This window comes from Polypterus senegalus, chromosome 12 (assembly GCF_016835505.1).
Source record: "Polypterus senegalus isolate Bchr_013 chromosome 12, ASM1683550v1, whole genome shotgun sequence".
NCBI lineage: Eukaryota > Metazoa > Chordata > Cladistia > Polypteriformes > Polypteridae > Polypterus > Polypterus senegalus.
The window spans coordinates 8,847,833-8,873,155 of NC_053165.1; the positions used below are offsets into that span (position 1 = coordinate 8,847,833).

The window sequence follows — 25,323 nt, forward strand, 5'->3', positions numbered from 1 at the left end:
CGGGTGGTGATGGGCTGGTGGCCCCGCCTCTTGGGGAAGCTCCCACAAAACACAATGAACACAAAGGAACACACTCTTTAGTCCTGAGCAGAGGAGACTGTGTGGGGGGACCTCGTCCAGGTCCTCGAAATCCTCAATGACATCGATGAAGACAATCCAGCAGAATTCTTTCAATCAGAGGACATTCAGGGGAACAGCATTTAGGACTAAAGCCAAGGAGCACTTCGTTATACAAAGAGTTGCTGGAATCTGAACAATCTACCGAGACATGGAGTTGAAACAGAAGCCTTGACAACCTTTCAGAAGAATCAGGACGAGATACCGGGGACAGCAAGACAAACGGGCTTCACGCACTGAATGGCCTCCTCTCGTTTATCACATTTCTTAGGTTTCTTACTAGCACAAAACACAGCCCTGTTCTCACTCCGACAGCGGTGACCTGACTGTGATTCCTCTTGTTTTATTTCCTCAGATCTCTTACGAAAAAACTCTTCAACCCTCAGTTTGGCAGCATCTTCAGGACGTACCACAATCCCACCTACTTCTCGCGCCGCCTCTGCCGCTTCTCCGATCTCTACATGGCCTCCATCCGCTGCCTGCTCAATTACGACCTGAAGTTCACCTTCTACCCCCGCCGCACTCCCCTGCAGCACGAGGCCCCCTTGTGGATGGACCGGCTCTGCACTGGCTGCATGAAGACGCCTTTTCTTGAGGAGATGGTGCACATCCGCTAACTCGGGCCGGGGAGAGCGCTGATGACTCAGAGTCCTGCAAAGGGAATGGCTGTGGTTCAGCTGCTGGCACCCTGATCACGATGAACTGGAGGCCGAGACGGGAATCTCAAACACTGTAGACGTACTCGGGTTAATAAAGAACACGACCGAAGGGCTCCCAGTGGGACCAGAATGTGCAGTGATGGGCTTCTTATTGTTAAGGACGAGTCACAACTGCAACTGAAAACCTCTGATGGCCATTTGAAGCAAAATTCAAAATAAGCCAGGCTTTAATTTATAATTATAATTAATAATTACAGTAAGTAACACAAAGGCATTTTAAAATTTAGGAATGACTTTTAAATGGGATGCTGGAAACATGAACTCCAGCGTTACTGTGTGTGCGTGTGAGTGTGTGTGTGTGTGTGCGAGCGAGCGTGTGTGTGTGAATGGGCTGTCTGCCGTAGAGTGGCATTCTGTTCGGGGCCTCGTCCATGCTGTGTGTCACATTCTGCCAGCATAGTGTCCTACCACAGAGGATAATAGATAGATAGATAGATAGATATGAAAGGTACTATATAATAGATAGATATGAAAGGCACTATATAATAGACAGATAGATAGATAGATATATGATAGACAGAAAGGCACTATAGATAGATAGATAGATGAAATAGAGCACTATATGATAGACAGATATGAAAGGCACTATAAGATAGATAGATATATAATAGATAGATAGATAGATATGAAACGCACTATAAGATAGACAGATAGATGGATAGATAGATATGAAAGGCACTATATAATAGATAGAAAGATAGATAGATATGAAAGGCACTATATAATAGATAGATAGATATGAAAGGCACCATATAATAGATAAATAAAAAGATAGATAGATATGAAAGGCACTATATGATAGATAGATAGATAGATAGATAGATATGAAAGGCACTATATAATACAGACAGATATTTTAGCATAGTTGGCAGGATTAGGTAGATAGATAGATTTTAGTATAGTAGGCAGGATAAAATAGATAGATCTGAAATTCTTAATTGCCAATATATAGTTCTGTATAACATTTATTCAGAACCACTCTTCAGCTTATTCCAGATCACAGAAGTCCACTCCAGGCTGTGCCCTGAGGGTGCTGCTCAATGTTTATGCTAACACGCGGTTTACAAAGCAGGACTTCTAAGGATTCCTGACTTACACAGAAAAAGAAAACAGCAACTTAGAAATGTATTGGAATCAAACACAAACATCAGGCTGCAGTACAGCAGGGTCCTGCTCAGATGTGCTTTTCTTCAGTGCCACCGGCCTCTGACATTGTGAAGTTTATACATAGTATAAGTTTCACTGTCATACAAATGTACTGCAGGGTTATTTACGGCCATTCAGGAGTTATTTGTTCTGTCAGGTAAATAAAGAATTGCAGCTTTGCCAGATTTAAGTGAGTTTATGCACCTCACGGCCAAATATTCTGGCCAGTCTTTCAGACCCAGTTCTGCTAATTCTGGCGCATGGCGTCCTCTGAGTGACACAACTGCTGCAACAGAAAACATTTTTGTTCTGCTAAGGATACTAAAGTTAATTGTAAAATATTAAGAAGTATGAGAATGGGCACAAAAAAAGATAAAATGGACTAAGAACACACTACCTCTCTCTCTGTGTCTCTCTATATATATACATTGTAGAGAGAGAGAGAGAGAACAGAGAGAGAGAGATAAAACAATAATAGCTTATTTAAAACAGTTAGGAAGCCCTTGTGAGTCCAACACTAAAGTTTAATAGGAAAGATTTTACTATATAAGATTTTTATATAGTAGATAGATAGATAAATAGATATTTTTGTGTAGTTGGCAGGATTCGATAGATAGATAGATAGATAGATAGATAGATAGTGTGGTGTACGGCTGGTGCCCTTGCCCGGCCAGGACGCCTCCATGCTGGGTGCACCGGGGTAGGGAGCATATCCAGAGCATTACCTCCCCTGCAGCACTACGTGGCAGCCCCCCTGGGAGCTGGAGTTTGGTACAGCCCCATTGGGATCGGTGGTCCCTGCCCTGGAGGGCTGCAGCTGAGCCCTTTCTTGGCAGCTCTTCCGCCACACCCAGAAGTGCGTCAACGAGCACTTCCAGGTGCTTTATGAAAGGCGCCAGCAGCCATTACTCCGGGAGCCAGAGTCGGGTGGGAGTTGATGAAGCTTGTCCGGAGAAGAAAGAGACTGGAGAAGAAGAGAGAAAGAAAGAAGAAGTGCATTGTGCTGTGTGCTGAACTGTGTTGTGCTTGGGGGAAACGGGGAAGGTAAAACAAAAAAATAAAAAAAAGTGGGTGCCTTGAGCTTGTGTCGCACGCCTATCTGAGTCAGGTTTGGGCATCGGTGCACCTTCTGGTGGTCCACAATAGATAGATAGATAGATAGATAGAATACATTATCTATATATATACTGGATATATAAAAATAAACACCCACTAAGCAAATTTTTCGGACCACCACCCCAATACTGGGTAGGTCCTTCTTCCTCGGTTCTTCATGGTGTGGACTCCATATGATGTTGTAAACCTTCTGTTGAGATCCCAGTCACGCTGTCTCCGAGGAGTTGTCAGCTACTCATTCGTGCTACGACTCTCCCTTTCTAGCACACCCCAAGGATGACCTACTGGATTCAAATCTGTGACTGGGTGGGCCACTAGAGACCACTGAACTCGCTGTCATGTTTGTCAAACTAGTTAAAGTCCCTGGAAGATGGACTCTCACTTTGGCCCCCGATCCTGGCCTTGACGAAGCTCCAACGAGTTACTTGTGCCCCCCTCACCTGGGGAATCCTTTATTTGTGTTGGGCTGTTATGTCGCCTTTTTCCAATTGTGCCACTCGGTGTCTTCTTTTTGTTTATCCAGTTTATTAAATGAGGACACCTGGCTGGTGCCCCAGCTTTGGAAACGGCTTGTGATATTCTGTCCACCAGTCACACTAAACATAATTGTAACATCCAATAAGCCACAGTTAAGAATTTCAGACTTCTTCTTCAGTGCTGATTTTCTTTTTATCCTACAATTTTTAAAAAGTGAATTTTGCAGGAGACGTACACCAGCAGCGCTACACTCGGAGCTCAATAAAAGGCAACACTAAAGGCAGAGGGCGCCCTCTTGTGGACACAACCTGAATATCCTTAATGGCCAAAGGCAGAGCCTTCTATGCTTACCTGCCTCATAAATTTTCAAGCCCATTTAATCCATTTAAAGGTCACTGACTGTCCCAGCAGCCCTGGGCACACAGCAGGTGGCTCCATCAATGACAGCATCAGGGACTCAGACAATGAGTCTTAAAGAAGGGAGACAGGCGGTGAGCGAGGGGAAATCAGCAATGTGAATATTTAAGCAGACATATGAAGGTGGGGGGCTCCGGCCCGAGTGTCCGAGGAGCAGACTTTTCACTTGATAGTGCAGCAGATGTTTCACAGCTGGGTCACCAGTGAAAAAGCAGCCAATGGTGATGCTGTCGTCGTCATAAAAGAGATCGTTAATGAAGTGAGCCAGTGTGGGATCGGGGGGGTCTAACTAACACCAAGGAGGGATGAATATGAGGAGAAGACGAGAGCAGAAACAAACCAAAGCACTGCTGCCTCTCTGAATTAGAGAAGTTGTTGCTGATTTTTTTAAATCCATATCTTGTCATTTTACACTTGTTTTGCATTTTTTAGGTCACTGAAGCTAATTATTGTGCTCTCATTTTTCTTTTCCTTTTTGTTTTAATTGTGAGATTTTTTTTTTCTGTTGGTGATGCTTCTGTAATTTATATTAATTCTACTAAATATATTCCATTTGTAAGCCCCCCCCCCCATGACATAGAAGCTATGAGGGCCACCTCAACCTTTATAAGCTTATGGGTTTACGACCCGTGCCACCTGGCTATGATGGCTAGTAATCTAAGTAATCAACGAAGACCTCAGTGTTAACGCTTGCAGTGCACCGTCCACTGCCTAAATCTCTGTCAAATGCCATTTCCTATGGGATTTGGAAAAGCAATGTTAATGTTTGTGATGCGCCATCTGTTAAAATAACAATTGCAATGCTTACATCTTTGTGAAATGTCATTTGGTGGGGAATTCGTAAAAATAGTGCCAATGTTTGTGATGCGCCATCTGTTAGAATGACAATTGCAATGCATACATCTCTGTGAAATGTCATTTGGTGGGGAATTGGTAAAAATAGTGCCAATGTTTGTGATGCGCCATCTGTTGGAATGACAATTGCAATGCATACATCTCTGTGAAATGTCATTTGGTGGGGAATTGGTAAAAGCAGTTCCAATGTTTGTGATGCGTCATCTGTTAGAATGACAATTGCAATGCATACATCTCTTGACACTTTGTGCTGGCTCTACATTGGTGTTAGTAGTGGGATGAGTAGACCTGCAGTTAAACTTAGCAAAGCACCGACTGTCACAGAGATCTGCAATGGAGTTGAGATCCTCACAAAATACAGGATCTGGAGTGTTGTTTGCAGCACCAGCACAGTAGCTGAGAGACTGCTACTTCTGCAGCCCCACCAGCGCCTCTCCATCTGCTAAAGGCCATTAGCCTGGGTGCATGGCCATCAGTGGAGCTTCCAGTTCCTAAGGTTGGGTTATATAGTATAGCAGGTGGAGTTGTCACTGTCTCCAGGTGAAGTGGAAAAACTGTGTAGGCAAAGGACGAGGCAGATCACAGAGGTGTTACAGAGCAGCAGTGGTGGGAGAGTCTCAGAGCAGATCTCGAATGGTGTTTGCAGCATCAGTTCACTCAAGGAAAACAGGCAAGAGACTGAGACATCTGCACCTCCACATAAAGAGTTTCGTCTGCTCACTTGTAATCGACAGATCTCCGTGCTTAACATCTCCGCTGTAACGCTTGACAGTGCAGCACTCCACATCCCTGCTGTGCCATCTGACTATGCAGTATCCAACACTCCTGCTGCGCCACCAAAACAGTAAAGTGTTTAAGACCCCTGTTGATATGCATTTGTCACTGAAACAAAGACCGCCTTGCTGTTTGGAGGAATGGTAAGCCATTTCAAGAAGTTGGGAGTGGTCGCTGGGAACAGCGACTTTGAAGGGTCGGGCGCTATATAACAGCACTGACAAGTTGCTTCAGCCAGAGAACCAGTCGACCGTAGTAGAGCATGGTGTTCCAGCACCAGCGACAGGGTCACAAAACAGAATTCCATTTAGTGCAGTCCTTTTAAGAATAGCGAGGCACCTCAAAATGCCTTTTAAACACCAGAGTCCATATCAGCACTCGGCTCCGGCACTGCAGTTTATAAACATGTTATTACTTTTTTTTTTTGCATGCCTTGTATGTCGGAATGTATGTTGCTAACTGGATGAAAGTTGAAATTCCACTTGTGGACGATAACGGTTGTTTAAGTAACGTACTCACCGTCGTTGCTCGCACTGAGAATATCCTCTTCGACGCTCTGCCTATCTTGGACCCTCACGGCATCCGTAAGACACATCCGCGGAAGCAGCGTCACGTGAGGAGCGCGACCAATGCCCCTTGACCTCGCACGGTGACAGGCGCCTCCAGTGTGAAGCCTTCATGGACAGGGCGGCGGTCGCTGGAGTTCCGTGAGTGTTTCTCTTGGCAGCTTGTCGCGTATGTCAAGGGTGGCGCAGCGCAAAGCAGCGATGAACCGCGGGCATATCTTATCTTTGTAACGCCAGTTGTAGTAGACGTGTGAGTCGGTGACTGCCTGCGAGTGCAGCAGTGATGACAGTCGAGCTGTTAGCTGCCAGACGTGCCTCACCCTCCCACCCCCCCCTAAAAAGCACATAACCAAAACCGTGCAGACCCTGCTTGTGCATTTCGAGTCGTTGTTAGGTAATCTGTAGTGGAATGGCTTTGGTTTTATTGTATGCGGTGTGGAGTTGAATGTGTTGATGTTCATATGAACAAAAAGAGGAGCAAGTCTGCGTTCAAGCGACACACTGCTGACACGATCGGATCATCCAGTACACGCGTTATATAGCGTCCGCCTTACTCGGGTTTCCTTCTAAATTCTGCAATGGGAGCGTCAGCTTTGTTTGCTTCTTAGACTTTCCAATCTTCGCAGCAAGCTGTGCACGTTTATATTAACGTCTTTACTCATGTCTTCAATCCGGTAACATAACCAAGGTCTATAAGATTGCCAGAGGTAAAGTCATACAATGTCTGAATAATATGCATTTAAATATAAAGTACGTATTGTGAATTGCGGTGAGTGGCATAAAGGCAGGCTGTGCGGAGTCCATTGTTACTGTTATATCAGTAGGCCGAGACGGATCGGAGGATGCTACTGACTCTGTGCCCGTTTTACAGCCGTTTTCTTGATTTGTATGAAATCGAAACACGCCGTATGAATAGCGTTGGCCTTGTGCATTGAGTCAGATGCCCAGATGTGTGGTTGGTTACCTGCTGTTGCCGTTTGGCTTTCATCTGCCCTGCTTTGTTCCCCCGTTTCCCCTCCTGTATTTGCTGCTTGCGCCTTCCTTTTCAGTTGCACACCTGGTGAAGGCAGCACAGCGTTTTTAACCACCTTTTCTTCATTTTATTTAATGTCCTATTTTTAGTATAGTAGGTAGTATGAAATAAATAGATCTGAAATTCTTAATTGCCAATATATAGTTCTGTATAACATTTATTCAGAACCACTCTTCGGCTTATTCCAGATCACAGAAGTCCACTCCAGGCTGTGCCCTGAGGGTGCTGCTCAATGTTTATGCTAACACGCGGTTTACAAAGCAGGACTTCTAAGGATTCCTGACTTACACAGAAAAAGAAAACAGCAACTTAAAAATGTATTGGAATCAAACACAAACATCAGGCTGCAGTACAGCAGGGTCCTGCTCAGATGTGCTTTTCTTCAGTGCCACCGGCCTCTGACATTGTGAAGTTTATACATAGTATAAGTTTCACTGTCATACAAATGTACTGCAGGGTTATTTACGGCCATTCAGGAGTTTTTTGTTTTGTCAGCTAAATAAAGAATTGCAACTTTGCCACATTTAAATGAGTTTATGCACCTCACGGCCAAATATTCTGGCCAGTCTTTCAGACCCAGTTCTGAACTGAGAAGAACTGAGGCTGTTTGGAGAGCCAAAAGAGGATACCCTACTCAGTATTGGTCCTAAGAATTTGCTCATTTACATCTATCTATTAGATAGATAGATATATAGTGCCTTTCATATCTATCTATCTCTCATATAGTGCCTTTCATATGTATCTATCTATCATATAGTGCCTTTCATATTTATCTATCTATCTATCTATTATATAGTGCCTTTCATATCTATCTATCTATTTATTATATAGTGCCTTTCATATCTATATCTATCTATCTATCTATCATATAGTGCCTTTCAGATCTATCTATCTGTCTATCTATCTATCTGTCTATCTACTCTCTCTATTATATAGTGCCTTTCAGATCTATCTATCTCTATCTATCTAGGTTCTATCTAAGAGAACTACTGAATAGTATTGCACAGGCCCCTACAATATGATAATGACGCTTGTTACAGATTGTGTTATAATTTGTACATATACAGTATACATTTCTTGTATGTTCTGTTTTTGAACATAATCTGCATTCAAATTTGTCAAAGGTGTTGTATCTTAAGACCTGATGGAGTAACATTTTTCTTTTGCATTAAGTGCTTTCTTGTTCATATATGCCACATTTTATTTCTTTAAGGATTCCTCTTTTCGGTCTGTCCAGGGTGAAGATGGATAACTGTTACAAATGGAGCAAAGCATTATGATATTGAAGGGGAAGATGGCACAGATATTCTGACACTAGCACTTTTACTTTATATAATCCATCCCAGTGGGACAGTTAAGAGCTTGTAGAAGAGCACCATGGCCACTAGCTATCCTCCTTTTGAGGAGCAGGGAGAGGTGCGGGAAGGCTTCCTTTGTCCCCTCTGTTTGAAGGATCTGCAGTCTGTCTACCAGCTTCAAGCCCACTATGAACATGAGCACTCAAGCGATGATGGTGACGTTAAGGGTCATCTGAAAAGTAAGTAGTTTCGGCTAAGATGCTAGCCGTGTAAGTAGCTGACTTAATATGTAACTGGATGCTTAGTTATGCAATTTTGTAAGCAAAAGGCAGTGCGGGCCTTCTGAGCAATTTTACAGGTGCTGTAGAACTCCCTGTAATGTTTATATTGCTCATATAATAAAATAGTTAATAAATGGCTTCAGTAAAATGTGATTTGAATGTTTTTCATGTAATGTCATGTACAGTAAGAAGCCGTGTTCAGCTTGTTTGCATGTGTGTTTTTTTTTTTTATTTTTTATTAAATCCATTATCAGGGGCCACCTCAACAGTGACAGTAGTCTTTTAACTGGTATCAATCTTTTAAAATTAATCCCACGAATCCAATTCAAGGATGGGGTGGGAAAACAAATACAGCAGATGATCCACTCTGGATGGGATGGCAGCCAATAACAAAGCGAACTCACTCACTCACACACACACACCCATGCAGAGTAGATTTGGAGTTGCCAGTTAACCTAACTTGCCCATCTTTTAGATGTGAAATGAAAGGCAGAATGAATGCTCAGTTTTCTGTGAGGTAACGTAAAAGGAAATCTCTGCCTATAAATAAACTGCGGTGCTTAAAATTGAATTTATGTGCGAAGGATTTCAAGAGGGACAAAATAAGTCGGTTTTAGATCACACCAAGCCCAAACTAAACCGCATGTTATTTTTGATACTTTTGTTCAGAACCCCAGCGTTTCATTTTAGAAATAGCAAAAGTGACCGAATCCATGGGTTAGAATGGAAATTATAATGTTTTAAAAACATACTAGTAAAAGTAAAAACAAAACGTAGCAGTTTTAGTATTAAAACTAAACCTGTAGCCATTCATTAAGCATGCGTGTGGAACAGAACCTCCAGTATGTTGCCTTTGTTGGTTTACTTGTTGTAGTACTCTGAAGGGTGGTCCTTCATGGGATTGGCATTGTGCTGTATTATTAAGGGTGCCCAATGTTCTCGTTCAAATTTATCACACGTCATTTGCACTTTTTTCTTAGGTTTGGTACAGAAAGCTAAGAAGGCAAAGAACAAGCTGCTGAAGAGGGACGGTGAGGAGAGGCCCGAGTCTAGTGGGCAAGACCGATATGATTATTTGTACAATGGTGGGATCGACCCCTTTCTTTGGGAGCCTCAAGAGATAGGTAAGACTCATTTGCATATTTTCAATCTAAAATGTACTATGTAAAAAATCTCACATCTTTATTTACTTAATTCTTGTAGATGTGCATTTAGTGGCATGCCTTCACGCCCATAAAATGCAATAGGAGTCAAATACTTTTAAAAACGTGTATTTGTTTCTACGGACACAGAAGGCAGGGTTGGTAAACAGAAAAACATACAAAGTACAATAGAAAAAAAGAAACCCTTTTGTGAATTTGAGGCTCCTGACGAGTATAGCTGCCACTGTTTATCAAATACTAGGGCCTACCTGCTGTCCAACCTTTCAAGCATCACAGTAAAGCGTTCCCTACTCATCCCCCATGTATCTTTCTCTTTTTCCAACCAGTGTGCCTTTGTGCCAGTTCTCCTCCATATCCTACATGTACACATTCTGTGATGCCAGACAACTTCAAGGTTCATTTCCAGCAAAGCCCTGAAAACCGTTTAGGGTCAGAGTTGGCCTTTCTTTTGGATCTAGGGGCAGGGGTGTCGAACTCTAGTCCTGGTGGGCCGCAGTGGCTGCAGGTTTTCATTCTAACTCTTTTCCTAATCAGTGACCAGTTTTCACTGCTAATTAAATTCTTTCTCCCTTCATTTTAATAGCCCTGTTTTTAAAGATTCAGTTGTTTTCTTCATTAAATGACAGCCAAACAGAAATGAGAAACAAGCCGACAGATGACCAGCTAAATTGGGACTTCAAACTCCAACCAATTTCACTCCCAAGTAGATTTTTAATGAGAATCCCATCCCATTCATTCTGTTAATTAATTAAGCTTGTTTTTGAGCACCATCAAGATGTTTTGGTGACCTGAGAGATCAACCTTACTGAGACCTTCACCTTTCTTTATTTTCAGATATTGTGTGATGGGCACAGGTGAGCTGGTCACGTGGCAGCTCGTTTTTAGTCTCATTTATTGTCTGGTTGCTAATTAAGGAAGAAGAAACAACTAAGAGGGCCTGAGTCAAGGTCATTAAAATTAAGATGAAAGAAGTTAATTAGCAGCAAAAAGTGGTCACTAATTAAGAAGATGGTTAGAATGAAAGCCTGCAGCCAGGACTGGAGTTCGACACCCGTGATCTAGGGGCATGAGGATTAGTGTTACTGCATCTCTAAGCACTTAGGGTCCTTTTAAAGCTCAGTCTCCATAGCATTTCTCCAATGAACCTCTTACCTTTAGAGGAGAAAATGTTTTCTTTCTTGTAAGCCAGGGGCCACACGTTGCCCCTAAATCTCATCTCTGAAAAGACAGGCATGCTCCAACTTCTTCAGGTAGGCCTGTAAGAAAACTTGCATGTTTCTCATACAGCGCTTTCTTCTCCTAACCACTTTAAATATCAACATGGACAAAGCAGGTTGTATCTGAACCTCTGCAGCATTGGTTGTGTTAGCACTGTCCCATCTATGGGAATGTAGACTCAATATCATCTTCAGTAACATTTAAATATAGTGCATTCTGTCCCCTTTATCATGGTCAGAGTAGCAAAAAAGGTTGATATTAAATGTTCAATTGAAATGTGAATGGAAAAGTTCATATTGGGATCTCAGCAGCACGTCTACCATTAGTGGTGTGTCATCTATGGCAGAGTTTCTGAACCACAGGTTGGTGTTGTTAAATCACAGGTAGGTCAGCAGCCCACAACACTGCACGCTATTGTTCCCCATTTTGAATTGTGCTTGTTACAAGTAGTGGGAAGCACCCCCCTCCCAGTATCACGATTGTTTCACAAAGGGGATCCCCGGTTTTCAGTCAATGCATGTAAATCAACAATGAACTTAAAAAGGTGAAACTGGGTTTGCGAGACCCTAAAGGTTTAGAAACATTGATCTATGGAGATATTAAAAGCAGAGTATCAAGTATTATGTATGTCTGCTTTAACATGGATAGGGCAAATACTTATTCTCTCTGAAGCATTCATTTATTATGACAAATAATTACAATACTGTATTGATTTTTTTCCCTCACGTTTAATATATTCCATATTATTTGAGAGTGACTCAGAGAGGACTTAATGAGACGGTGCATACCATATATATTATTTATTGAAGCCCAGCTGAGTGAGTTTGTCATGCTATGAATTGTAAGATACAATAGTAAATTTAGCTGAGAATGTAATTAGATAAACTTTGAAAACCATTTTATAATAAGTGTTTCAATTGACAAAAATATATGTGATGTGTATATTTTATTTTATATTTGTTTTTCTAAGGTACAAAAAGAAGTCATTTGGATGATTTTAAAAAACACAGAGCTGCTAGGATTGATCACTACATTATTGAAGTTAACAAATTGATTATCAGACTGGAGAAGGTGAGTGCGTCTTATCCTAGCAGGGCTCATAACTCTACTTTGGCTACTTGTGTTTTTGTGTGCACTGCTTAATAGAGCGTTGCAGTAAATGGCATCATGGAGAAGCTACTTGACCCAACATAAGCCAGTCTGGTATTTCTCCTATAAGTTAAATAAGTGTTTTCCTTTTGATTTTTTTAACCTGTAGCAGGTGAATGCAAAATGCATACCTGCTATAAATATTTTCTTGTGTTTATACACCTTATTTGAGTGGATCTCCTGAGAGGTTTTTTTTTTTTGTTGTTCTTGTTCTTTGGTGATATTTTTAATTGCACCCAAATTCGTTTGTTGTAACCGTAACCCAGAGTACGTCTTGGACATTCCAGTGTAGTGTCTGATGCTGTCAGGATAGGGCCAGGGACCACTGCAAGTGTAAATAAGGCCTGAAAGTGTTGAGTTCTGTGTATTCAAAATCATAGAATTACTACATTTAATGAAAAAAGGGGAGTGCAGGTATATTTATCTAAGTAAATAAGAATTATTTTAATATTTTTGTTTAAAGACAGGAATACAGATATGCTAATACATGCAGACACCGGGCGGCTTCAAGGCAAATGTAAAGAAAAACCCTGGAGTGTAGAGAGCAGTAGATCTCTATTAAATTAGTCTGATTTGATTTTTAGACAAGCCTTTCTTTACCACTGATTAATGTTATTAACCTGATTAATTATGCCTAAAGTGTTTTCCATTTGAAATTACAACCAATATGTTTGTTTGTTTTTTATTGGGAGTTTTTTCTTTGTCTTCTTAGAGAGTAAAGGCTGGGGGGCTGTCAAGTGGCAGGGCCTGTTAAAGCCCATTGCGGCACTTCTTGTGTGATTTTGGGCTACTACAAAAATAAATTGTATTGTATTGTTTGATATTAAAATCAATAGAACATTAAACAGGATATACATATATATATATATATATATATATCTATCTATATATCTATATCTATATCTATATATCTATATATATATATCTATATATATCTATATCTGCGGTGGGTTGGCACCCTGCCCAGGGTTGGTTCCTGCCTTGTGCCCTGTGTTGGCTGGGATTGGCTCCAGCAGACCCCCGTAACCCTGTATTCGGATTCAGCGGGTTAGAAAATGGATGGATGGATATATATATATATATAAATAAATATCTTATCTATACGGTAAATGAGCTTTGAAATATCAGAATACATTTTGTGTATTAATCGTTTCACTTCATTTTTAAGTGTAATATAATGTATCCATATCCTTCTTGTTTCTTGGAAGCTGACAGCCTTTGATAGAACAAACACAGATGCTGCTAAAATCAGAGGTGGGTAAAGTTCAGAAATGACTATATAAAGTACAGCGTTATGGACAATTACTTAAACTTTCTGTATTTTTCGTTTTGACTGTTACAGCGATTGAGAAGTCAATTGTTTCTTGGGTCGATGACCATGATGTGCCATTTTGTCCAGATTGTGGAAACAAATTTAACATTCGGAACAGACGTCACCACTGTCGCCTTTGTGGGTCTATAATGTGCAAAAAGTGCATGGAATTTCTGACCCTTCCTTTTGCAAGTTAGTGCCTTTGTTTTTCTTTTAATTATTTCTATTTCATGCAACATTTTGAAAAAAATAGTGATAGCTAAAAAATAGCAACAATATGGAAATAAGTTATGTTATCATTTTTGAAATTCTACATACCCCTCTCTCTCTCTCTCTCTCTCTCTCTCAAAGCTCAGTATTAAAATAGTGCAATTGTTGACACTCTTAGGTTTTAAATAACAGAGCAAAAAAAAAAGATGGGTGCTGTCTTTATCAATTTTTTATTTCTTTTGGTTTAGACAGTCATTATCTAAGGAACATTTCAGACTTAATGAATTTAAATGAACCAGCGTGAAGGATCTGTTACTCACTTTTTCTTTCTTCTCAGGCAAGATGACAAGTATCACCAAAGGAGTGCCATCTTCTGTGGCCAGTCCCAGCCAATCACCCAGCAGCAGTGTACAGGGTTCCAGACGAGGCAGCATCAGCAGTCTGAGCAGTGTCAGTTCTGTCCTGGAAGAGAAGGATGATGATCGCATTCGTTGTTGCCGCCATTGCATGGACACGCTGTTGAAACACGAGCAGCAAATGGAGGAGAAGGACCACATTCCTGAAATTGTAAAATACTATGAGGTATAGTTTTATATAACGGCATACTTCTCTTTATTATTCAATTTGAAATGTAAAAGTTTGGTTTTCACAGCATATTTTTAACTAATAATATGTTTTCTAGTGGTTGTAATAAAAATATGCCATCACAGAAGCTAAAGGAAGTATTATTTTTAGTTACATAAATGTTTTTTTCACTGATTGTTCCACACAAGCACAGCATTGAAGAAACTTGAAATTTTAGTCATATGTGTAGTGTACCCTGTTTAAAGGTTAATGTTTTAAGGTGTGCCATTTTGCAGATTGGCACCCCATCCAGGATAGATATGCCTTGCATTTAATATTGCTATGATAGATCCTTAAATTCCTCATAATCGTGAACAATTCTAACATGTTTGCTTTTAAATGTACTTTTTTTTGTTAAGCATTGCTCAAAAAAGACACTCCTTCAGTCTGTGTCCACGGTCCTGAAATCACACTGGCAGCTCTCCTCTGCATTTTCTCTAGCTCTGTCTTATTTACCTACCTACCTACCTACCTTTTCTTTCTCTCTCTCTCTTTCTCTCTTTCTTTCTTTCTTTAGTGTTTCTGATGATGCCCAATAAGTGAGGTCTTACCTGCCCCTATACACTGTTAGGGTGTAGACAGTGATGTCCATTAGGACTACCAAGTCTCTCTTATAAGGCGTACTTTTAACTTTTAGGTTCCATTTTCCCCAACACCTATTAGAAAGATTATATATAATTATATTTCCTATTAGTAAATCTTATATGTGAAATAAAGCAAAGGTTAATATTTTCTTTTTTTGGTATATTTCTGTAGTGTGCGCACTTGAAGGTACGGTGATTCACTATCACAGATGAGTCAACATTAGGGATAGGAACTTTATTGGGAGTTGACTGGTGGGGCGTTTGTGATACTGTTACTAAACGACTAAAAGTAAAATTTACTGTACTTCTTGTACTGAAATTAAAATGCTTGTACCATACCATTTAAAAAATGTTTTTTTTAATTTTTTTTTTGGGTTTAGTTTTTGGAGTGAACGCAAAGACTCTGTTGTCCAGAAGTAAAGAATAAATCATAGAAAATGTGAATTACTAATTGGTATTTTAAAAAGGAGTTTAACGTACACTTCGAATAAAGTATTTAAAGTGTCCCAAGTCAAGTGAAATCAGATTGAGATGCAGATTCCAAATGTACATACAATTTCATTTACATAGATAGATACTTTATTAATCCAAAGGATTTAACACCAATGCATAGATCTCATTTGCTTTCTCTTGCAGAAACTGAGACAGTGTATGGAAAAGGTGGATCAGAAAGCCCCTCCCTATATTAAGATGGCTGAATCTTTGAAGTATGTATAAATCATTCTTAGGCCTACATATTTTTTTTCACCTTCTTGAAACTTCTTCTTTAAATCATGTTGTTAGTTTCCACCCAGCTTCCACATTCTATGAACTCTCCAAACGTATGTGCTGACTTTATGCTCAAGTGGCTGCCCAGCATGGATGGTTCATACCTGACTATGAAAGGACTCATTCCTGCTTAGAGTAATTTGCATCCCTCAGTCCATATATTCAGCCCTTTTTCTAAGATTATGATCCATCAGATAATGAAGTGCAAACAAAACATTCTCAATGAATAGTGGAAAAAAAATTGTGCTATCTTTTTTTATATAAAATATACAGAAGGTCTTAGCATTTATTGTCCTATCTTAATGGTCACAATTTTGAGAATTTTGTTTGTTGTTTTACAGGCAGGTTTGTAGGCAAATATACACAATTACAATTTAGAGCCTTATATTTCTATTACTGGTTGTAATAATGAGCTGACCAGTGAAACTGTTGGTGTACCAGGAGGATTCTGTAAGCCTTCATGTATTTTAAGTAATAAACACAAAATCAGCGTGCATGGGTGCTGATTGCAGAGAAATTGATCAAGTTTTACCTAGAACTATGTTTAGTTGTTTATCTTCTGATTAATATCACTTTTTATTATCCTTTTACGTCTGATATTTGTGTATGTGGTGACGGCTAATGCTGGATAAACTTGTCTATTCCTTTAGAATGGATGATTCCTGTTTTGTCTCCCTGAGGTACTGCTCGTTTGCAGGTTAATTACTACTGTAGGTTACTGTGTGTTTTGTTGATTTAGATGGTTTTTGTACTTGTTTGACCTTTGCTTAGCTGTTGTTTTTTCTCAGAGGAGCAGTCTGAGGATAAGATGCCAATTTAGTGGAGACACTTTTATATTTTAAAATGGATAATTCCCGAAATGTATGCTTGATGTATGGTGGAGAAGAGAGAGCACCAGATGAGCTGACTTTTCTAGCTTTTACCCTCTTGCTTTATCCAATTTTTAATTTTTAAGTGGTGGTAAAATTTGCATGAATATACAGAGAAAATGCCTCATTACAAACATTTCTGTCTCCTTACTAACTAAGTACATTCAATTAATTATTGTTTTTTCTTAAATCTGCCTTACTTTATTGCAGTGCTGGTGAAACAACATATAATTTAGAAAATGCTAACAGTCTCAGAATGGAGGTACAGAAGTACTATGAACTAATTGATGCACTAAGGTAGGCATTGAACAGAAGGGTTAGGGATTTCTTACTGCATCCTCATCTCTTCTCCTAGACTGCATAAACATTAGTTCAAGTTCTCTGTTTAGCTCACGGGGCATTTTGGGAATAGCTGCTCCTTAGCTAGAAGTAACGCTCGACTCTGGAGCTTTACTGTATATACTGTATCTGTATGTTTGGTTCCATAATATAAGCATTTCTTTCATCATTCCTTCTTTTGACTTTGAATTGTTATATCATAAATATGTTTATTATTTTCTTTCCTTTAAAGACATCTCAGTAAGTCTAAACTGTTTAAGACCTGTGAATGTTTAAGCCCCAACTCAACTTGCTTTTGCTGTGAGCCTGAAAATCTCATTCTCACATCTCCTCTCTCATTGTAGAAATACAGTGATTTCTAAATTTCCCCCTGGGGATAAATACAAATTAGAAATTTCAAGTTTGGGCAGAACCCTTAAATGCTTTCAAGGCAGTTTCCTTATTTCCAAAGAATACATGCATTTTCTATTTGGTTTTTCTTCTTTTTATTTTCTGTGACCCTAGTAGTAGAACTCTATTAAATGTACAGAGCCTTTTAAGTTCTATTATGCCTTTGCTCGCAAGTTTTCAGTTCAGAGATTCCTGCATTTGTCACCTTTAACTGCAAGCATCTGTTGTGCCGTCATACACTTCAAAGACAGGTTAGGCCTGCTGATGTCCTTCTAGACATGATGACCAGTTGAAGACAGTAGAACCCACACACACACAGAGGGGTGGGCAAAAGTAGGTTTACATTTGTCAGTATGCAAAACACAGAGTTTATTCTTGTATTATTATTATTAATTGTCTTCATATTATTAAAGTGTAGCAATCATAACTTGCATGTCTTTTTTCCATATGAACAACTGTAAACCTACTTTTACCAATTCATATATACTGTTTGTGTGTGTGTGTGTGTGTATATATATATATATATATATATATATATATATATATATATATATATATATATATGTGTTTTTTTTTTTTTTTGGGTGGGTGTTGTAATGTCTGATTCTGTTGGTTTGTTCCCTATTGTAGTAAGAAGATTCTTTCTTTGGGAATAAATGATGAACCTAAACCACATCCAAAGGCCCTACAGCTACAGAAAATGATAAGATATTCTGCCACCCTTTTTGTGCAGGTAAAACCTAAATGGTTTCTAAATGTATATTGTAAATATGTGGACGCTTTGTGGTGCTATTGCCCACCTTTTTTCCCAACAGACAGTATGAAGGACACGGGGTAAAATCACCCACAAGTTGATTTTAAATGATTTTCCTAAATACAGTGCACCAAGCACCACAATTAACAAATCAATTACAATAAATCAATCCTTCTCTCCTCCCAGCAGCTCTGTCACACTCCCTCCCAACTCCGGCTCCGCTTGCTGGGTTTCAACCAGTCCTTTAAATAGTCCTTGACCCGGAAGTGCCCCTGTTCTTCTGTCCATGTGATTCCATAGCACTTCCGGTTCAGACAAAGACTTCTGTTTTTCTTCAGCCTGGAAGTACTTCCGTTTCTCTGCCCTCGTGACTGAGGAGTACTTCTTGGCTATCGGGAAAATAGAAATCCCACGATGGCACCCAGCAGGGCCGTGAAAACCGAACTCTATCCTCCATGGTGCCCTGCGGGAATCCGGGGCACCTCCATACTGCAGGGAGGACGCCATCTAGCGTCTTGAATGTGTCGGCTGGGATAAGCTGCCAACCGTCCATCACAATATGAACAGGCAGATTTGCATGCTTAAAAAATCAAATTGTACGACCATAAGGTTTTTTTTTCTAATTTTCTGCCTTTTTTTTTTTTCTTTACTCATTTTGTATTTTTACATTGGTTTTCTTACATTCCTATGCTTGTCAGACAAAACAACTTGCTTGATACTATATTTGCAAAGACAAAAAAATGTATGGGCAGGCAAAGTCTATAAACAAACATATTGTCTGCAGTGAACGTTGCCACATTTTTGTGCTTTTTAATTTTACTCATTCTTTACTTAAAAAAAAAAAGTCCTGTGTAAAATTACAGAGCATAAAAATGTTAATCACATAGGGAAGTAAATCCATATTTTTAACTAGTAAGAAAACTAATAATTACATTTTTGAATATGGTTTTTATATTTTATTTGTACACAGAAAGTACAACTAAAAGAGAAACTTTAAATAATCTTTATGAGATCTGCAAATACCCGTAAGCTACTCCCGCCGGCAGCCATACCACATGCCCTTCAAAACGGGTCACCCACCTGAAGCTAAGCACGTTTGGGCCTGGCCAGTACTTGGATGGGAGTCCATCCAGGAAAAGCTTGGGTTGCTGCCAGAGGAGGTGTTGGTGAGGCCAGCAGGGGGCGCTGATCCTGAGGTCTGTGTGTGGATCCCAGTGCAGTGACGAGGACACTGTGCTGTAAAAATGGCGGTGTCTTTCAGATGAGATGTAAAACAGAGGTTGTACCTTTCTGTGGTCATAAAAGATTCCTGGGCATCCTTCATAAAGAGTAAGGAGTATCCAGATGTCCTGGCTAAATTGTCCTTGATGGCCACCTAATCATCTCCTGTCTCTAATTGACTCCGTCACCAATAATTGCTAATAATTTCCTATGAAAAAAAGCACTTTGAGCAGTGAGAAAAGCGCTATATAAATGTAAAGAATTATTATTTAGTTTTATTATATCTTTTACTGTCTTGTGTTATCTAGGAAAAACTGCTTGGACTGATGTCATTGCCTACGAAAGAGAAGTATGAGGAACTAAAGAAAGAAAGAATGCTAGAAATGGAAAAAAAAATAAAAATGGAAAGAGAGGTAAGAAATCCTCTAGATGTTGTCTGTCTGTCTGTCTGTTTGTTTACTTTTAATGGACATTCTGGACATGTGCTAGAAAGTAATCCAATTTATCTGGTATGCTGCCCTCCACAGCCAGAACCATTCATCACAGTGTACTTTAAGAAGCAAACATGTAGTCGTTACAATACACTAAAATTATGAAGTCAAGTACAGTAGACTCTAAGCGAATGACTTCCCGACAGTGTTCAGAAGCCATTAAGAAGGCTAACAGACTGTCAGTTTATAAAGCGCCTTGACGTGTGCAGTACAAGTCACAGGAGGTTCTGCTCAAGCTTTATAACACACTGGTGAGGCCTCATCTGGAGTCCTGTGTGCAGCTACCAAAGGACACAACAGCACTAGAGAAGGTCCAGAGAAGAGCGACGAGGCTGATTCAGGGCTACAGGGGATGAGTTATGGGGAAAGATTCAAAGAGCTGAGCCTTTACATGAGATGAAGAGGAGACCTGAGTGAAGTGTGCAAAATTATGAAGGGAATTAGTGCAGCGGATCGAGACGGCAACTTTAAAATGAGTTCATCAAGAACACGGGGACACAGTCGTTAAGGGTAAATTTCGCACAAACATTAGGAATTTTTTCTTTACACCAAGAACAATAGACACTTGGAATAAGCGACCAACTAGTGTGGTAGACAGCAAGACTTTAGGGACTTTCAAAATTTGACCTGATATTTTTTTTGAAAGAAACAAGTAGACAGGACTGGCGAGCTTTGTTGGGCTGAATGGCCTGTGCTAGTCCAGATTGTTCTAATGTTCTAAGTGAACCGCAGCTGGTAAATTAGAAAGACACAATGTTGTATTGCATAAAGTAATCCCACAGAAAACTAACATTTAACAGATATTAGCTTATAGACAACACTTGCATATGCAGAACACGCTGTGTTAAGACACTGTATACAGAGTGCTGAACGTTAAAAGAGCAGAAAGAACAGGAAGGTGGGTCTTGAATGACAGGCATAGGGTGGGAGTTCCAAAGAATAACAAGCCAGAAAAGAGGAGATATTCTTAGCCTCTGGTTGGCACTCAACTGTCTGTGCCATGTAAGACAGGTGTTCTGGAATTAGTTCAGTTTATTATTATTATTATTTTTTTAAATTAGTAGCAGAATATTTTAATGGGAAGCTAGTACAGTGGAACCTTGGATTGCGAGTAACTTGGTTTGCGAGTGTTTTGCAAGACGAGGTAAAATTTTGAATACATTTTAACTTAATAAATGAGGGAGGTCTTACAATACGAGCAGTGCGTATATATATATACGCTTTGTCTGCCGAGCGTCATGTGATCACAACTTAGCTCTCTCGCTGCAGGATTGTGGGCAATCGTCTCCCATTGTCGGGCTCAGTCGGTGTGCCTCACTCATATAGTCAACATCCGTACTAGAGCATCGTGACCACTTGTGTGTGCTGTGACGTGCGAGTCCTTGTCTTGCACCCCAAAACACGAGGCTGAGTCTCAGTACTTTAGCGACACCAGCTTTATTCAGCTTGAAACAGGAACAGCACGGTTATTTATTGTAGCGGGATCTGCCGCTCTCCTATACACAGATATAGAATGAGACCCTGGCAATGTTTTGTTGATGACAGGATGAAGGTTTTTACTGTAGCCAAGATTTGCAGTTCAGAGTTCCGTATACTGTGAAATATTACTACCAGCCAGTTTAAAAGAGGTATGTAAGATGATGTAGCAGGGTCCGGCGTTTAGAGAGGACCATGGGCCATTAAGACATTAGAAGAAGAAGTTGATAATGGGACTCGTTTCTTTGACCTGGACAAGATAACCCAAACAGCAGAAGATTGACTTCACATTCAGGGACAGTTCCTATTGTATGCTTTGCTCCGACTTTGTAATCTGTAATCGTCCCTCTCCACTCAGCCATACACAAACAGATCTAGTAGTTTTGTGATGCCACTTCAAACTGAATGCTCTCAGGTATCTTTATCACATTTTACAGTCTTCAAAAAGATTTGTTTGAGAGATGCAGGAAAAATATCTTAACATGGGGTTAGCAAAGATTCTGTAAACTGCTGCAGCGACAGCTGTGGTTTATGTATAGTAATACTATGAATAGCTGTGTGTGGCGCAGTGGGTAGCGCTGCTGCCTCGTAGTAAGAAGACCTGTGGGTTTGCTTCCCGGGTCCTCCCTGTGTGGAGTTGGCATGTTCTCCCCGTGTCTGTGTGGGTTTCCTCTCACAGTCCAAAAACATGCAGGTTAGGTGCATTGGCGATCCTAAATTATCCCTAGTGTGTGTGCCCTGCGGTGGGCTGGCGCCCATCCCGGGGTTTATTTCCTGCCTTGTGCCCTGTGTTGGCTGGGATTGGCTCCAGCAGACCCCCCGTGTCCCTGTAGTTAGGATATAGCGGGTTGGATAATGGATGGATGTTTATACAGTGTAAGATGATTTGCTTTTTGATAAAACTGTGGGCGTTCTGAAAAGCTCTAGGTCATAAATTCCAATGCACCCAATTTGAATGCCCCCATAGTGAACTGATAGGAAATGAAGATCGTGTTACAGTCCATCAGTTCTGAAAGTTAACTTAAAGCAAGTTGATGTTAATGGTTCACAGCAGGGCTCATGTTAAAACTGATATGTTGGTTTATGTAGAACTTGTATAACAGCTGGTGAAACAAGCAACTCCCATATTCTCCATAACGTGGTGTTTTAGCCAGAATTTCCAATTTTAAGTGTAGAAATCCTAAAGTGATTTCAGTTCTATAAATTAAAATTGTGACAGAATGGGCCCAGAATTTCCACTAACTACTATCATTTTATATTATTATTATTATTAATATCTTTAAGGCTGCAATGGAAGCACAGAGGAAACGGATGGAGGAGAAACCCAAGGACCCGCAGCACTTGGCATCTACTGCCAACGGTGATGTAGGCCGCACGCAGAGGTCAGCAGTGATTAAAACAGGTGGCTGGCTACCATCCTCAAGTCTGCCAAGAAATCGGGAGAATTCAGATCCTCTCCTTCAGCAGATCGACAACATCAGATCGTTTATCCAGCAGGCAAGAGAAGCCAACCGAATTGATGAGGTGAACATGCTGGAGGAGAATCTCCATCAGCTCCAGGACGAGTATGACCAGCAGCAGACCCAGATTGCTATTGAGCTTTCCAAAAAGCTGGCAGAAGAGGAGGCCATGCAGCAACAGCAGCTTCAGCTTCTGCACGAAAAAGAGTGGGAACGGGAACAAAAGAAAAGAATTTCTCAACATTTACGGACTCGTTCTTTGGACTTCCGGGAAATACAGCCTGTTCAGATGGGTGTTTCAGAGAACTACACTGCTGATGTGGACCCAAACTCGTACCAGAAAAAGGTTAGCCCTTTATCGAAAACACAGTCTATGAGAGCTTTTCATCATCTTCCTAAACAGGATCAGCCAAGTTCACTGTCCCCAAACACAACTGAAGCACTCCATGCAATGGCAGACGAACATGGCAGCAAGTCGCAAACGTCTTTGAATCCCTTTGACGAGAATGATGCCTCGCCTAACCTTGACGATGATCCCTCCAACCCCTTCTTGGAAGAAATTATGAAAGAAAAGACAGAGTCCGTAAAACACGTCCTGAATGGGAAAAAGGAGTATAATCCTTTTGAAGAGGATGACAAGACGAGCACTTCTGACGTGGTTACCGGTGGAGAGGCGTCCAATCCGTTTGAGGATCCTGCCAGCATCTCCAACCAAGGTGCAGCCAAACAGGTAACCTCAACAAATCCTTTTGACTCTGAAGAGGATGATGTGGAAAAAGACAGTGAAATTGAGGAAGAGCTGCTCCTCCAGCAAATAGACAATATCAGAGCCTACATTTTTGACGCCAAGCGTAGCGGGCGCACGGATGAGGTGGAGTTGTTGTCGGAGAACCTCCGAGAACTGCAACGCACTTTACAAGAACAAAAGCGGAAAGTCCAGTGACTTTTTTCTTTTTCTGTCCCCTTTCTATACCAGCTAATCTTAAGGAGAACTGAACTTAAAACACTACATGATGTGGCTTGTTTGGTTTAAGCCGAGTAGTTGTAATTCAACTAGTGTTTGTATATGGATGCAAAAAAAATAATTAAGTGTACTGCTCTTGCACCAGTGTTGTGACTCTTAAACAGAGTCCATTACATTCTGCACTAATGCCTGAAGTGATTATATGCTTGGCAGCAACGCTCCATCCAGACGATTCTACAACTCTCTGCTGTTTTCACCACTGTGGCATTCTTTATTCTTTAAGGATACACGCCTTAATTGTCCTGTTACTAGTTTAACTAAAATCAAATAGCAAGTTTTATAGTCGTCATCTGCATCATGGCACTGCTTGTACAGGCTTCCTACTGTGAGGCTCGGCCGGCCGGCCCTTTTCTGGAAGGCACTGCATCCACTGGCAAGAACGGAGTAAATGATTAAGGAGGGCACTTAGTGGCAAACTGGCACAAAGGCTTCTGCAGCGCCACTTTAAGAATGCAGTACGACTACATGTCCGTGACGTCACCACATCAGCATTATGTAAGCAGACTTTCCCATGTTGATATCCTTTACTGTATGGTCAAACAAAGCAAATCTCAACGGTTAAGAGTAAGTTTTTTTTGATTAGTTGTATTAAATATAATACAGAACATTTCTGATTAACTTGTGTTTGATGACCGACAACTTGTAGATCTGAGCAAGTAAAACAACAATTGAAAATGTCCCTTTCAGGCAATAGCTTAATATAAAATTAAAAAAAAAACAAAAAAAAACTCAGATTTTGAACGCCTTTCCCGAGTTTCTCTACAAGATGAAAGCAGCCAAATGATTTAGGTGGCCCACCACCCTACCATACGGCAGGTTGATTATTTACTCGTCGCCTTCATTTCTTCTCCTGTATCTAATTTGGTTTCAGTGTGGCCTGTGCTAACGGTAGTACTGTCCTGTTATCGAGTGTGTTGCAAGGCCTTCAGTCACAGTGAGGCCTGTTCTTACTGATGTGTCACATGTGTAATGCTTGCCTTCAATGTAACTAAGGTCAAACAGCCAGTATATAGATAGATAGATGTAGGGTGGTCCAGATCTAATTATGCAATTTTCATTACGCTATAACTTATGTTTATTACATAGAGAATTCACAAAAAATTATTTTTGTTGCCAATAGATGGCAGCACCTGTCCCGCATTCCAAAATGGCGGGGAGATGGTTGTCAGTCGAACAGCAGGTGTGATGTGTTCGCCTTTCTTTAATTGGATCTGGACCACCCTGTGTGTGTGTGTGTGTGTGTGTGTGTATATGTATATATATATATATATATATATATATATATATATATATATATATATACACTGTGAGTGGAAAAGAAACACACCAAAATGTTTTTCATCACATCTTCAACAATAGTCGGCCGATTTACTTAATGTTTGATACAAAGTGTATGTAATATGTTTTCAACAACAGTTGTATTAATTACTTACAAGTTTATACAATGTTCCAAATTTTATCAAAATTGGCCG

The 25,323-nt window shown here is 40.3% G+C and overlaps 2 protein-coding genes across 5 annotated transcripts in view; both read left to right on the forward strand.

The window, feature by feature from the left end:
- The window catches only part of LOC120539907 (5'-nucleotidase domain-containing protein 2-like), a 39,434-nt gene extending 38,528 nt beyond the window's left edge, over positions 1-906 (forward strand). For both annotated transcript variants that reach the window (XM_039770231.1, XM_039770232.1), the window contains one exon: positions 473-906. In XM_039770231.1, the coding sequence (XP_039626165.1) occupies positions 473-734 (262 nt within the window). In that variant the 3' untranslated portion in view covers positions 735-906. The remainder of the gene's footprint in view (positions 1-472) is intronic.
- A 5,321-nt stretch (positions 907-6,227) lies between these two features.
- Positions 6,228-24,519, forward strand: LOC120541643 (rabenosyn-5). 3 transcript variants are annotated; one of them, XM_039773463.1, is made up of 12 exons: positions 6,228-6,328; positions 8,458-8,757; positions 9,780-9,923; positions 12,151-12,251; positions 13,538-13,583; positions 13,672-13,833; positions 14,189-14,433; positions 15,696-15,766; positions 16,907-16,993; positions 18,056-18,158; positions 19,709-19,813; positions 22,652-24,519. In XM_039773463.1, exons 2-12 carry the CDS (start codon positions 8,598-8,600, stop codon positions 23,768-23,770), a joined length of 2,343 nt encoding a protein of 780 aa, XP_039629397.1. In that variant the 5' UTR covers positions 6,228-6,328; positions 8,458-8,597; the 3' UTR covers positions 23,771-24,519. The 3 variants fall into 3 exon arrangements, with proteins under 3 accessions (XP_039629397.1, XP_039629398.1, XP_039629399.1); XM_039773464.1 differs by having other exon boundaries at positions 6,272-6,328; positions 8,434-8,757; XM_039773465.1 differs by lacking the exon at positions 6,228-6,328 and adding an exon at positions 6,588-6,894.
- Positions 24,520-25,323: the final 804 nt, after the last annotated feature.